General features: G+C 40.9%; 1 protein-coding gene across 1 annotated transcript in view; it reads left to right on the plus strand.

Annotated features, from left to right (window-relative positions):
- Positions 1-1,377: 1,377 nt before the first annotated feature.
- LOC307244341 (general transcription factor IIF subunit 2-like) overlaps positions 1,378-15,420 on the plus strand; it is a gene marked incomplete at both ends in the record, with an annotated part of 37,316 nt that continues 23,273 nt past the window's right edge. Inside the window, 3 exons of the mRNA XM_080019490.1 lie at positions 1,378-1,443; positions 1,806-1,856; positions 2,390-2,525. Of these exons, the coding sequence (XP_079875616.1) occupies positions 1,378-1,443; positions 1,806-1,856; positions 2,390-2,525 (253 nt within the window). The remainder of the gene's footprint in view (positions 1,444-1,805; positions 1,857-2,389; positions 2,526-15,420) is intronic.

Below are 15,420 nucleotides of genomic sequence, written 5' to 3' on the forward strand. Positions count from 1 at the left end.
GATTCTGCAGAGTCAGAGGCGCCCTAACATTCATACTTGTCACAACATTATTAATAGTACTCCTGATACTGTGGCATCTTGCTCAATTGATAGAAGATAACCCATCCCGTGTTAACACTACCACTCAATTAGGCAACGAAAGCACCGCTGTAAGAGGGCACAAAATCACTAAAGGACGAAGCAGGTATACAGATTAGTGCCCAGGTACTGCTAAGGAACAGGTGGCATGCTAAACAAATGTTCAATGTTAAACAGTCCGGCGACAAAGAACCATACTATGTGTGTGCTTTCCCATGGCCGACCCTGACAGTATTAAGCAGTAAACAACAGAAATGTTGGTAAAAGGTAGAGATATTCACTAATATACATTTAACCTAAAAATGACCAATAAATATATCTAGTAATAATGAGTAAACCAGAAAAAATAAACCCAAAGTCAGCAGTTGACACTGGCATCAGAGTTTACGTTAGAAAAAATTGGTACAACGGTCAACGTGTCCTGGAAGATTTTGATTTCTCAGACAAACTCAGATTCAAGAGGTTTATTTGTCACATACATATACATACTTTGATAAATATATGCAGTGAAATGTCTTTGCAACACAAACGGAAATTACGCACAACAGTTATTAAATCGAACAGCATAACTAACCTAATTCCTACCTGGCTAGCTAACTGAAACTAACTGATTCCTAAAATGTAATGCAATTAGTGAATCGAATAATATAAATAAAATAAAATTTAAAAAAAGTAAGACTCAAAAAGATAATACAAAGTGGCGGTACAAAATAGAAGGGAATAGAGTTCTGTATATGGGATAAGCTATTTGCATATACAGATATGTGCAGTAAAGTGCATGTGAATAAAGTGAGTATGGAGATATACAGTACGGTATACAACAGTACGACACAGCAATACAGTAATATCGAACAGAACCGTATCTCTTATCTCATCTATGTTAAACAAACTAATGGTAATAAAAATATTCGAAATTTATTGTGGCACAAGATACTCCTTTAACACCCAGACAACCACATCTGTTTTTTTACTAAATATATTGACGTCATGATGAAATTGTATATAATTCTGTTAATTTGAATCAGCTGATATACTTAATGGCCACATGGTGTCAGTGTGCGCTGAATAATTTTGTTTCTACAGAGACGCTAACCCCCCGCTCCGTGCGCCTGTGTGGGCGGGGCCGCGTTCTACTCTGAATGAACGCCGTCCTTTAGTAGAAGCAAAAACAAAAGACCAACTACAAATCAAGCGCCCCACGTCAACTTCCTAATTCCTACAACTTTAAAAAAGGGATGGAACGAAGTTCCCGGATATTCATATCTACGGGTAGAAAAAGAAACGTAATAAAAATAAAAGATGCCAGCGAAAGCGGAGATAAATCTAACTAGAGTCCAGCAGAATCAAAGTGTTTGGCTCGTAAAGGTTTGTTAAAAGACTCTCAATGTCAATTCAAAAGGTTTTATTGGCATGGCGAAACATACGTTTACCAAAAAAGAACTTACATTAGATTAGAGAAATGTGCATGTTAACATTTATACAGATAAGAAAGGGTAAACTTAAAAATAAAATGTAAACTTTGCAGTTAAAAAATATGTATACAACTCAATGAAGATAACCTACTAAGGAAAAGGGTAAACTTCAAGATAGATAATTAAATGTTTTTGTGCTTGTACTATAAATACCACATGACTTGAAAGTTTTTTTTTTTTTTTTTTTTTTTTTGAAACTCATCTATTTTTCTTTCAAAACATATATTTTTGAATTTCCTTATTTTCCTTGATTAGGTCCCCAAGTATTTATCTCAACAATGGAAAACAGCAACGGAAAAGGGAGCTGTGGGGAAGCTTAGAATTGGAAAGTATGCAAAAGACCAATATTCTTTAAAAAATATATCATTCTTCTGAAACTCAACTCACCCAAATGTTGCTGCTAGTGATTCTGACCTGTATGGTTTGCTTCACAGGAAAGGGGGCAAAGCGGCGGTAAGACCCTGTGGCTTTTCTGTCTTCACATAATCCAACTACGCTGGTAGTTGTCTGAATCTTGTCTGTCCTCTGATGGGTAGACGTCTTACCAGTATCACAGATCTTGGGTAGAGCTGTGATACCAATTCTCTAAGAATTGTAAATTGATTGAAATATTTATTGGCAATGAAAACATGATTGCTTGTTTTTTTTTTTGTGTAGACCGATCTAGACTACAATATTGATATAAATTCTTGGTTTGCTCGTTGTTACAGGACTAATAATTGACGAAAGGACAGTGGCAAGACTTAAATTGTTTTGTAAGGACATATTGCGTAATTTGGACAAATACGTATTTCTCAATAAGTGTTTGTTGGGGGAAAAGTCAAGCGTTTATTTTTCAGGTCTCTTTCACCCTGAACGAGGAGCTTAGCTCCCTGGGAGAGAAGGCAGACTCCCTGCCCGTCCCCAGATACCACCCCTTCACTATGCAGGCAGTCGGTGGCCAAACCCTCATCGTCTTCACCCAGACGACTGCAGGTCAGTGTCCAGGTGTGGATCGCCAGCTTGTTCCTGAATCACCTCTTTGTTATAGGGTAGTGCAATAGTTGCTCACAATATCAGGGAGAGATTGATATATCACATCAGTGTATGAAGCCATGCATATCACAACCGATTCTATGGGTTTGCGTTAAGGCACCATAAAAGGTGTCTGAATTGATACAATACTCAGAGTGTAATAATTTCAATATAAAACTACATAATACCTACTCTATGGGCTACTTGGTTGTTTTGAACTATTTTATTATTTGGGTTTTTTCTGTTCTTTCCTTGTAAAAAAATAAATAATTGCAATAATGTCCCCAGACAATTTGAAGGTGGCTGTTGTGATGGTTATGAATGGACTTTAGTTTCTTTGTTTCGCTTAGTTGAGCAAAAAATGGTGGAACACACAATGACCATGCGAAAATGTTCCCTCCATCACTTACCTCGCGACTCTTCCACATTTTTGAAATAAATATACATTTTAAACATGGACAATAGAAAGAATTGTGAAGGAATGTAGTGACGTAGTACACATTTTTGCCCTGTCATTTTTGTACAGTGGGTGACACTTGGGTATGTAGAAAATGTATATATTTTGTAGTTACCTTTTTTATTACTTTGAACTGTCTCTTGTACAGACCATAGACACTTATATCAGCCTTGTAGGCACTGCCACATGCATACATATCTTTCTGTTAAGCCAAAAGATGTCTTCAGAATAATAAACCAAAGTTATGTCTCAGTGAGTATACTGGTGGTGCATTCACTTTGTTCTTAATGTAATGATATTAAAATAATTCTAGAGATTGTGGTGGTGCTCTAGTTGCTTTTCAAATGACAATTGCCTACTTACACCCACAGTTACCTGCAGGTGCGTAACCATTGCATGGCTCACATGGCTTCGCCATTTGTCTTGAGTGTCAAAATAGGAATGTTGTTTACTTGCACTCTGCTTTTAACGTACCCAGTGTCTCATTCCCCTTCTCTTTTGCTTACGACGTACCTCTTCAGTGTTCTATTTCAATGCCAAAAAGGCAACAAAACTCTAGGTTGCTGCATTCTAGCATTTATTTTTTTTTATCTCCTGAAAACTCCTGAGGTTTATTTGTAACCTATAAAAAGGCACAGTCAAGAGGCTTCAAAGCCAAACCGACTTTGTGAACTAACACGGGCCAGCAGATGATTTGATCTGTCAGTCTGATCCATTGACATGGTTTTTCTTATGTGGTACTGTTTTTTTTTTTTTTTTTCCTTTTTTTTTTTTTTTAACCGTTGCCTTGGCAAGCCACAGGTATTGATTAAATAGTTGCTTAGCAACAGACATAGTTGCCACAATTGCTGGAGGACGATTACAGAAGCACAGTTACAATATACTGTTTGAGGCCATTCCTCTTCACTTTATACATTATTTTTTTCCTCTTTCTTTCTGAGAGCTTTTCACAGTAAATTATGAATTGAGAGTAGTTTCTAATTAAAGCTGATGTCTCTCTGCATTTGTTGCTGGTTTTGGTAGTGGTAAACACTCACAGAATCTGAATCACAGACGTGACCAAATAAAACTCCTAAATGTTCTCTTGTCAGATCACATCACATTTAATAAGAGATGCAAGGAGGGGAAGAAGAGTCCAGGTACTCCTCACTTAATGACTGTTCGAACTTACTATTGTGCGCTGCGTACAAATGCGCGGCATCGCATCACCATTCTCAGTGTTGTTCCCGCAGTCTGTCAGTATTCACTACACTAGCATTCGCAATCACCACGCCTTACCGTGAAATAACACGGCTCCTCGCTTATCAACCAATTCGTTTCAAGGACCTGGTTGTAGGAATGGAACTCAGTTATGTGAGGAGTACCTCTTTATCAAGCGAATTAACAATAAATTAATTATTGATAGTGAAGGGCCTACGCTGTAGGCTATGCTGGTGTCTGGCAAAACTTTTTATGACTTAAGTTCTTGAGAGCCATTTGGCATATATTAATATTTGGCCTCCTACTCTGAGCAAAAGAACAAGCATTCTGTGGGATGCATCCTGGGCAAACTATGGTTAGTTTTTTTTGTTTTTTTTTTTTGGAAGAAGCATGGCTTGCTCAGTTTTATAGGCTCTTTGTAAGCCATGCATTATTTATTGACTGTATACTTCTAGAAAAGCTTGACCTATACTTCAAAATTAGACTTTGTACTTGTGCAGTATTCTGTACTTCTGCACTAGGCTACTTTCATTCACCAGAGACTAGCAATAAACAATAGCTTGCTTTCGCATAACCACTACACTAAAACCTTTCCCTGTCTCTTGTTGATCCCGAGCTCAAGCATTCTTATTGCCATGGATCAGTCTCATGTTTGTTCAGAGACTGTCTACCTGTCCGTACACTGACAAAGATGTCAGCCTACAGACTTACAAACAGAAGTATATCATTAAACCCCCCCCCCCCCCCCCTTCTCTTTAATTGTGTCCACAGTGGCAGTCGGATAGCGACCAAACTCAGAAGTATTTCATAATCAATTATATTTAAACTCTCTTCCAATAGAAGCAAAATGTTCATCCAGGCAAATGTTTATAGAATTCATTAAGGTGTGTGTCAGTAGTTTTTACCAAAATCTCCACATTGTTTCTTTGCTAGCCTACATTTCATTAGGTCTACTGCCTTAGAGTAATTATTGACCACTTTCATAGGATTAAGGCTTTGGTTTCCCACAACTCTGGTGGGTTACATTGCTGATGAAGGAATATCACCTTTTGGCTTTTTATTTTTAGTATACATCATCTGAGACAACAGCTGTTTTGTGTTCAATTTAAAATGTCATTAATTACAGCTTTGGTTCTTGACCATTTTGATTTAACGTTGATATTGAAAGAAATTGAACACATTTTATGCAGTAATCAAGCAATAAACTGTTTCCTTACAGGAGGTCTCTAGCCTACCACTATTAGCAGGCAGGTTGTTTGTACAGCAGAGAACAGAACAACTAACAGACTAGAAGTTAAGTCACTAAGTTTACTCAGTAACCCAAGTAGAATTCACCAGGGAACAGAAAACCCACACAACCAGCCCCTGAATGCATTAGGCAGGTCATTAAAGCTGTTATTGCCTCATCTATAGTGTATGAAAATTGGCAAAGTCAATCAAATGTAGGAATTATGCTTGATTGAATATGCTTAAAGAAACAGCCTACATCACAGATTTCCATTAATTAGTTGTCATTTATTTTGTTGGAAAAATGGTTGGCAGGCCAAACAGCAACCTCAGATTGCGTCTTAGTCAGGATGGTGATCCACATTCACAGACCTGTATAAAGGGAACAATAAGAGGATGGGTATATTTCAAGCCTGTTCTGCAATAAGTTATCAGGCTTGTTAACACACCAACTAACGTTTGATAGAAAAGGTTATCAACTTGAACTGATGAAGTAATTGGGCTTAAACACATGAATACTGTAATATACTTTTACCTCCCCTATAATGAGAACAGCGTTGCAGTCAGTGGGAGCAGTGAGACTGCTCTTTGGACAGAAGGATGGCTAACAGGTCAGGAGTAAGTTTGATGGTTGAGATGCGAAGGACATCAGAGATGACTGTCGGCCATTTTGGTTCTCAATCTGCTTTTGTTCACAGCTCACATATGTATATTGAGCCAAACACACATCATTTTTTTGTGCGTGACATCTCATCAGAGGAAACTTGGCCTTTTCCAAGCTCCGGTAGAAGTCGGGTAGGGAGAGAAGCTGATGTTGATTCGTCAGAGAATTATCACACTGCATTTCGATAAGTTCAAATTGCAGATGGTTTTCCACTTCTTCTGCATCCATCAGGAAGGGAGTCAAGGACCGCTTGATTTCGTGCTCAATGATAGAAAAAATCTTGGAAGCGCTGACTGAATTGTCAGATCGCTGCAGCACTTTGCCTTGACTTAGCCAGCGCACATCAGAATGGTAGAGTAGGTGTCCGTTTTCAGCATTGACATCAGATGGGAAAGCTTGAAATTCTTTGGTGGGGCCTCATGCTCAAATTATGTTGAGTTTTCACAAGTCTCACATCGCCAAGCTGGACTGTCTTGGCACAGAGGGCTTCTTTGTGACTGATGCAGTGCATTTTAACAGCCACTCCACTCCCCTCTCTTGCACCTTGGCGCACACCATAGAGTTAATTCCTTTCTGCTTGCCAGTCATTGCTGGAGCCCCATCCATTGTAACTCTACACAGCTTGTCCTATTAGGTCCTATCTTGTCAATTGCATCTGACCGCTTCGAAAATGTCCTTACCCGTTGTTGTGCCCTTTAGACTCTGAAGATCAAGCAGCTCCTCTGTAATACAAAAGTTATCGTCAACCCCCTGCAAAAAATGTATAGCTGTGTAGTGTCTGTGGTATCTGTGTGCTCAACACAACATTAAGTCAAAAATCAAAAGCACAAGCTTTATCTGACACTTGATGTTTTAAGCTAGATGACAAGTCTTTGATTCGCCGCACAACTGTTTCTGGACATGGTAACGTTGAATTCTCATTCTTTGATTGCAGTTTTGTCGAGGCAGCTTGCCTTGTTCAAGACAGTAGCTCCACCTTGTGTTACATCGAGGAAGTACAATTCAGTCAAGCGCAAGTTTCATGTGTGGGCCATATTCCATTATATTTCTTGATTTTGCTGCTGACCAATTAAAACTTGGACCACGGGCTGCAGTTGGCCCACGGGCCATAGTTTGGACACCCCTGGCGCCTATTAACAGTATTGCAAACATATTTGGTTTCTAATATTAACAAAAGCTGTCTATCATGATTTTTTTTTTTTATGCTAGACTATAAATTACTACACAATTAGTGACTTATTTATAATATATGGTACTGTCAGTTTGAATGATAAATTACCAATGATCGATGTTTCAGATTAAAGAATTTATTACCAATTCTTATAAACAAGGCTAACCCTCTTCTGCCCTATGTATAATTCCTAAATACATGTCTAAATATCATACCCAAAATAAAAATCCTTAACTATGTGGACTGCAGGCATAAATATGGTACCCACAGAGAACAAGCATCTGTGAAACTGCAACTGTAGTGTCAAGCCATTATGTGGGCATTCCTGAGTAAGTTCAACAGGAGATAAACCATAGCAGAAAATACTCTGAAATATTATTTTGCCCATCCCCAGGCAGGCTTGGGTAGAACAGGTTAAGGCATTTGTTCTTGTTTGTTCCTCGTCAACAAAACTCAGAGGTTACACTGCACCAAGAGCCCAGCGTTGAGCCTTCTTGTGAGTAAACTCATTTATAATGTCTTTAGAGTTTAATTTTCTAACTAACTGGTTTTCAATTGAAAGGATGGCAAGGCTGTTCGACCCGTCTTGGCACATTGTAGATCTTAGATAGCTCTTTATAAGTTTCAGCTTACTGAAGGCACATTCACCTCAGCAACTGTTACAGGCGTACAGAAGATTCGCAGTGCAATGCACATCCCTCCAAAAAAGCTCTATAGCTGCATCTTGTAGATGGCATTTAGGAGCTCTACAGGAGAGACCATCTGAAAAAGTCGCACCGTATATGGTCTTGTCGTACGTAATTTTCAAATCCATCTGAGATCCTTGGGTACTTGTTTCTCAATTTGTCGCAAGATACATGAATTTGGTTTTCAGTCACTTTCCTAAATATAAGTATTTGAAAACTCCTTGCATTTGGCTGCAATTTTGTGGAACCACATGTCCAAATTACTGATTATACTATCCAGAGACACATAAAATACTGTGCTGCGTGTCTGACTTGTGTTCATTTGCTATGTCATCTTCAGTCTCATCAGGAAAACACTTTCTTTTTTCTGGCGGTTCCTCTGTTCACTGAATGTGACTATTTACACCCACTTCATTTGCCACCATGGTGGCCTCTGCCAGAAGAGCATCCCATTGATCACACAGAGCCTGCATTTCTTACTGTAGTGCCTTAATGGGAGCTGCTTCAGTGCCCAGAGAAATATTTCCTGACTGAGGAATTGGGCTACTATTCTCAATACACTACAAAACCTTTACCCAGAAAGTGAGCATGAATATTGCCTATAATGACATGAGGTAGCTTTTCAGACCTTTTGCCTCAGATTTGGCTTGTTTGGCTGCAGGTAGCAAGCATGTCTAGGGCCCTGATAATAGATGGCTAATGAGTTGCCACTGGTCAGACCGCAGCAATACGGGCACTCATCGCGTGTCTGAAACTGAGCTGCATGTACACCCACAAGATTAAGAGTATGGGGGGGGGGGGCACAAGGTGGTTATGTGGCCAGCGGATTATTTTGCAGTATGTGTGCTTGATCTCTCGTCACTTTCCCTGACATATTTGCACTATTATCATAGCCTTGACAATCTGCTATATCAATACCATGCCCTTCAATGCACTCAATCATTTCATAAATGTAATTGCTTGTCTTTCTAGAAAAGTAAGGAAACATTAAATTTTTGCACATTCACCTGTTCCCTGAACTCTTGGTGTGCACATCTCGCTAATAATACATTTTGCTCAGTATGAGAAATGTGGGTGTATATCACATAACAGTGATGGATTGCATCTTCTCTTTCATAAAGTATTGTTTTCAAAACCCTTTGACCACATTCCTATGAACTTATTTTGGCTCTCAGGGCTGTTTATTATAATAAATAGCTAAGTAGCTAGCCATTGCTGGTTGTGGTGGCTCATCACGGTAATTACTGCTCTGAGTGAGTCCACGGTAGGCTACTCAGTTCGGCAGGCTGTCTGGTCTGACTTACTATTATAGACAGAAATTAAAGGGTCGCTTTAAGCTGCAGTTTATCAATCAGTGCTTTTAACTGAAGAGACAGGCAGACACTGGTTTTAACTTGTACAAGGGTCGGATCAGAGATGTGCTGAGGAGTAGCTTTGAGTCTAACAGTTCATTTTCAGGAAGACAGAATATATAGTCGGATAGACCTCTCAGCTTCATATGTGTTAAAGATATGGCAAACTCTCTGACGTACGAAGGACAGCTCTTGCCGCTACATTGCGGCGAGGATGAAAGCAACGATAGCAGCGGCAAGAGTCCAAGGTTGACCACAAGCACCTAGGTGTGTGGGAATTAACACTGTATGCTGAAATAAAGATGTGACTGAGGTTATGTTCTTCATTATGTGTGTGCATATTTTTATGTGATTACATGGATTTAGATATATTGTAACATAATGTTACAATCCTACCCGTTTTGTTTTCTGGGGGGGAAAAAAAATGTAGTTGTCTGTTTCCTTTTCTGGAAACCCGGTTTCGTTTTGGAGGAGGGCAGAGTGGTTATCGCTCGTGAATGCTGCTACATGCCCCTGTCAGGTCAGCCTTTTTTTTTTTTTTTTTTTTTTCCCCCCCTCTCGTGAAGAATGGACCAAACCATGTGCATTATGGGGGGGTACAAATGCGATATTTGGGTAGAGATGCCTGATCTGATTATGGTTATACGTTTTTAGTTTATCACATTGTCATTCAACATTTTTGTCAAAAAAAATTCTAAACATTAAGGGGCCCCTACCAGGTTAGGGCTCCATGGTTCCCCCAACACCTTAACAACGCCCTTGATGCTGATTTGACTGACATACTCAGCTCTATTGTGACTGCAAAAAATTCTGCCATTTTGGATTTTGTGCTTAACACATTTTTGCCTTTTTTGGCACAGATTACATCAAATCTTGACCAAATTTGGTACATACCATATTTAGATGACCCGAACAAGACTTGTGTTTTTTTTTTTCGTTTTTTTTTTTTTCTCATATCACTTAGTTTTTCTGTAATTACCCAACCTTTACAGGTGCGGCCTGGTGCACTTCATGGCCCATAACTCTTGAACGGTGAATTGGATTGCAACCAAATTTGTAAATGTTGTACATACACCCACATTGAACAAGTGACATTTCTTTCAGTTGCACCTACAGGGGCACTCCAGAACAATACAACATTTCTACATTTAATTTAATAAGATGAAACTTGGTTTTTATGTTCTCCATGAGGATGTGCACAATGCATTGAAGCATTGCACCAATGGCCAATAACGTTAGGTAGTACAGCACAAAAATGCTGAATGTGATTGACACATGTACTTTGTTCCCAGACCAGTCTATATCGCCGGACTGTAGTTGGGAGCTGCAGTGTTAACTTCTAACATTTAGGCGGCAGTAGAGCGAAAAAAGTTGCTCCCTTTTTAAATCAAATCATATTCACATCCGATTGGCACAGGCCTACACAGTGCTGGGTTCAGGCTGAAAGGATGTTGTTTCCTGTTTTTCTTACTTGTATGGAAAATTAAAAACATGAACATAAGGAGTAGAGTTTCTTCTCCTCTAGACAGCGTTGTGGCGTCTGCGCTCTGCTGGTTTTTCTGTGTTATTATCTTGGATGTATTGTTTGTTTCTTATACATATGAATTGAGCACTTCTCACAAGCTGCCGGTCCTCTGTCCTGCCCTGTGGACATATGGTAAAATATATTTTATTGCGTCAGAGCGCACTATTTTATTTTTATAACTCACAAGCTGCGAGCTTCGGCTCGGGGATTGCAATGGCGTCATTAACCATATAGCCACGGAGGAGGATTTCTTTAGAGGGTGGGCATCCTTGTTTCACCTTCCACAGGAACCCCGAAATCTGTCATTTGAGTCGGTGGTCCTCCAGCATAAACCTCAGACTGTATGTTTCATTTATAGGCTGTATGTATGTACAAACACATTAGAAACTATCACGATCATCATTTATTGACATTTACAGTGTTTTGAACAGGCATGGAAACACTCAACTGCATTGTCAGCCCCTATAGTCCTCGCTATTATTATAATTGTCCCCCATCTTGATGAAAACACCTATGGTGTTTTTTTGGGGTTTGAAAATGTGGTCACTTGGGGTGGTGCTGGAGTGACTCGGTATCTGACAGCAGATCCTTGAAGACCTGTAAGTTGCGGGGTGGGGCCCCAATGGATCTGGCTTGTTGTTGATCAGACCTTAACCTAGGCCATCCACATGATGTAGAAGAAAACGTGACTAATCAGACCAGGCCACCTCTTCCATTCCTCCATGGTCCAGTTCTAACGCTCACATGCCCATCGTAGACGCTTTCAGCAGTGGCCAGTCAGCATTGGCACTCTGCCGGTCTGGGGCTACGCAGCCCCATACGCAGCAAGCTGCAATGCACTGGGTTCCGACACCTTTCTATCATAGCCAGCATTAGCCTTTTCAGAAATTTGTGCTATAGTAGCTCTTCTGTCGTATTTGACCAGATGGGAAGACTTCGCTCCCCAAATGCATTAATGAGCCCATTGGCGCTCATGAACCTGCCGCCTGTTTATTGATTTTCTTCCTTGGACCACATTTTGTAGTTACTAACCACTGCATACTGGGAACACCCCACAAGACTTACTGTTTTTGGATCACAATATGACCCTTTCAAAGTTGCTCAGATCCTTACGCTTGCCCATTTTTCTGCTTCCAACACCAATTGTGTCTTTGTCTGTCTCGGGAATGAATGCAGATTGTAACTTTCCCATAAAAGCCAGATGTTAGTGGATGTATAAAATAAATTAATGAAAATTTCCACAAACAAGTACTTATCGTGGAAAATACTGTATATTATAAGACCATGAGAGGCAACATATGCAACAAATAATTGTTGCATATGTTGTTATAGGTCAAAATTATACAGCCTTCTTTCCTTTGGGGTCGGGGAGTCAATTTAATTTTCAAAAACTGTGTGTGAAATTTGTCACTCTCAAATCTGCCTTTTTTTGGTTACATAATGTTCATTATAATAGCCAGGATGGAGGGCTACTGTGACTATAAACCAGAAGCATTTAACGCAATGACCTGTGGGATGACTTTGTCCAGATGGTCTATGTAATTATTGCAAGCCTCTCTGGTGAGTTTGGTGGTCCAGAGCGTCTCTGTTGCAGCAATTAGTTTGGCATGGCTTGATGTTCCACAAAGTCCTTCAGGGCATGCCAGACAAATTAAATTGGTCTAAAATCACTTACAATGGTCTGTTTCGAGCCCAGTTAATTCCCTCTACTCGATGTCGACTCTTACACTGCCTGCAGTGTTTTTGGGATCGTTGTCTATAAGAAGGTAAACGGAAGGAGAAATTAATCATTGTGCAGTTACACTTCATGCATTGTAAGCATTCAAGGGTTATTGCACGGAGCCTATGTTTCAGAAAAGAAATAGCCTACCTTGGAAGAAGCGATGGTCCCCACCCCCCCTCATAAGTACCTGCAGGTGAAATAACATGTTGCAACATTATTTGCAATTTGAGTTTTTAAATTCAAACTTAAAGCAAAAGCATCCATCTCAGATTACGACCACTTTCTATTGATAAACAGCCTTTCTAGCAATTTTAATCGTTTTTGAACATGTTACAGATCTTAATTGATTTAGGTTTCAGTCAATCCCTAAGAACTGTTACTCCTGAACATATGTTTAGTGTGATCTTGCCATTTTTCTAGCCAACTTTCTGAATCACTTTCTCACTCTGCACAGCCTGGTTTTGTTGTGCCCCGTTTGAAGGAGCAGTTTTACTTTTCTTGCTGATAGCTCGTCGTCCGCTTTCAGGCTGGAGTCTATTGCTTCCACCACTTGTAACTGGATAGAAAGAGATGCATTAATTCTTAACTCATAGTCCGCCCCTGTTGGCAACGAAGTGGACACACAGTAAAAGTCAAATTGCAAGCTGGGATTGCTTTTACTGTAGTCTGTCTTTGTCAGTTTATACGGCTTTCGCTTCCTCTTGGCAAGAAGGATTTTTTTGGCAGTGAACGGCTGTTCTCAGAAGCTATGACTTGCATGAGCACCATATTTTTAGCGTTATCTTCTGTCTGCCAGCCTTTCTCCCACAGGCTCGGAATGAGTTTGCTGGTTTGCAGGTTGATCCTTGCCATGCTGCAGTTGTTACTGTAACCGTGTAGTACAGCAATCTACAAGCTTAGTCATCTATCACGTCCTGGGATGAGGGATGCATTTTGGGACAAGGTACAGGTAAATCCATGCCACCAAACCCCAATGACTTACTGAATTGATAAAAAAAAACAATCGCACTGCTCTGTGCGTACTGTGAATTTTTTACCTCTTCTGTATCTTTACAACTTAATTATAGGGAAAAGAAAACTGATTCTATGGCTCACTTGGCTCCAGGCCAACCAGGAGGTCCGCAGGCTCCGTGGTGCGCCGTCGGCTTCTGCGCATGAAAACGCGCTTTCAGGCAGACGTTTGGCGGTGACAAGCGTTAAGCAGCTTACTGTTTGAATCTTTATCATTTGTTCATTTCATATCCAATTTCGAATCCACTGCAGAATGTGTGCTGGTGCGGATAAATTCAAATCAACCCTTCTCTAATGCCGCCGCGGGCCAGCTATGCCGCCGTGGGTGGCATTGCTTAACCACCGCCCTAGCCCAGGCGACCCAGCCAGGATTGATCAAGTCCCGGCTTGTCAAGTAGCACTACCTCACCCATACCTCTCCTCCTGATCCACAGCCAACTTGAGGCAATTTCAGCTGCCTCTGTGACCATCTTTATGGATCTTCGCTTCCTCGCTCCTATGATGCCCAGCATGTTCTAGGCCAGGGGTGCCCAATTGGTCGATTGAAGGTAGTGCGGGTAGATCGCCTACCATTTTTTAGATGTTAGCTGAAATCGATCAGAGATGGTAAAAGAGGCCTTTGTTGAGGCAGCTGACTTGTAGACGAGTCTAGGACATAAATGATACAGCACAATTGTGCACTTTTTTTCGGATGGTGTTTATAGAAAACTTTATCGCCAACCCAGCTCCAAGTGTGTAAATTGATGTCAATCACCACGGACGGTGCGCCCGCAGAGGTGGGCCGCTTGAATGGATTTATTACCAAGTGCATGGAGGACGATACTTCCTGACTTCCTTAACTACCACTGCAAAAATGTAAACGTGAAAGCGATAATGGATGTGGCAATGAAAATCGCCTGTTCTATTCGAGTGAGATCTCTTCAAAGATGGCTGTTCCATGCACATCTGGAGGAGGCCGACTGCAACTACTCTATCTCCAGACAGAGCTCTTGAAATCTCTGCAGTAAAGGAGTTTCTCCTTGTCAGTAAAAATGCAGAATACCGGCAAATTAATGGCGATCAGGGGCTGCTAGACTTGGCATTTTTAACTGATCTGAACAACATGTTGAAGCTGCAAGGAAAAGACAAAACGGAGGTTGTCGGACACCGGACTTGGTGAGTGGTCCTCTGCAGTCTTCAGCTGACTTCACTAGCATGTTCATGGCGAGTGCAAAGAGGTTCACTGAAATTGTACATCCAGTGATGATCCCCTTCTCAAGCTTGATCCACTCTGATGTTGTAGACCCGGAGGAGACCCTCAAACTGAAGGTGTTGTAGTAGTCCAGAATGAGGTCTCTGACCTTGCCCGGGACATGGTGCCGTTTAAGAGACACCTCAACCAGCTTGTGCGGTATCTAGCCATAGGCGTTTGTAAGGTACAAACACAGCACCGCCAGGTTCTCCTGGGCTTCCCGCCTCAGCTGCGTGACCACACCTGTGTGCTGCAGCCATCCTGGTACCTTTGGGATCCCGCCTTTCTGGACTGACATTTCAATGTATGAATTCCCTAGGAGGAAGTCTGTCAGCCGCCATGACACAATGCTGAAAAATATCTTCGCTTCCCCCCCCCCAACACTGAGCAGCGAGATGGTTCTGAACTGGTCGATGTTCACTGACTACTCCTCCTTCAGAATCCACACCTCTTCCGCACACCTCCACTGATGAGCAACCCTGCCCCTCCTCCAGATCACCTTTAGGATCCTCCGGAGCCTGTTTGGTCATTTTCATGCTTTGTACTATTAATTCCTCCTAGGCGATTTATCGGATGCACTTTAAACTTGGCGAGCGTCTACAAGACACC

The sequence above is a fragment of the Zeus faber genome, assembly GCF_960531495.2.
Source record: "Zeus faber genome assembly, chromosome: 18".
Classification (NCBI taxonomy): Eukaryota; Metazoa; Chordata; class Actinopteri; order Zeiformes; family Zeidae; genus Zeus; species Zeus faber.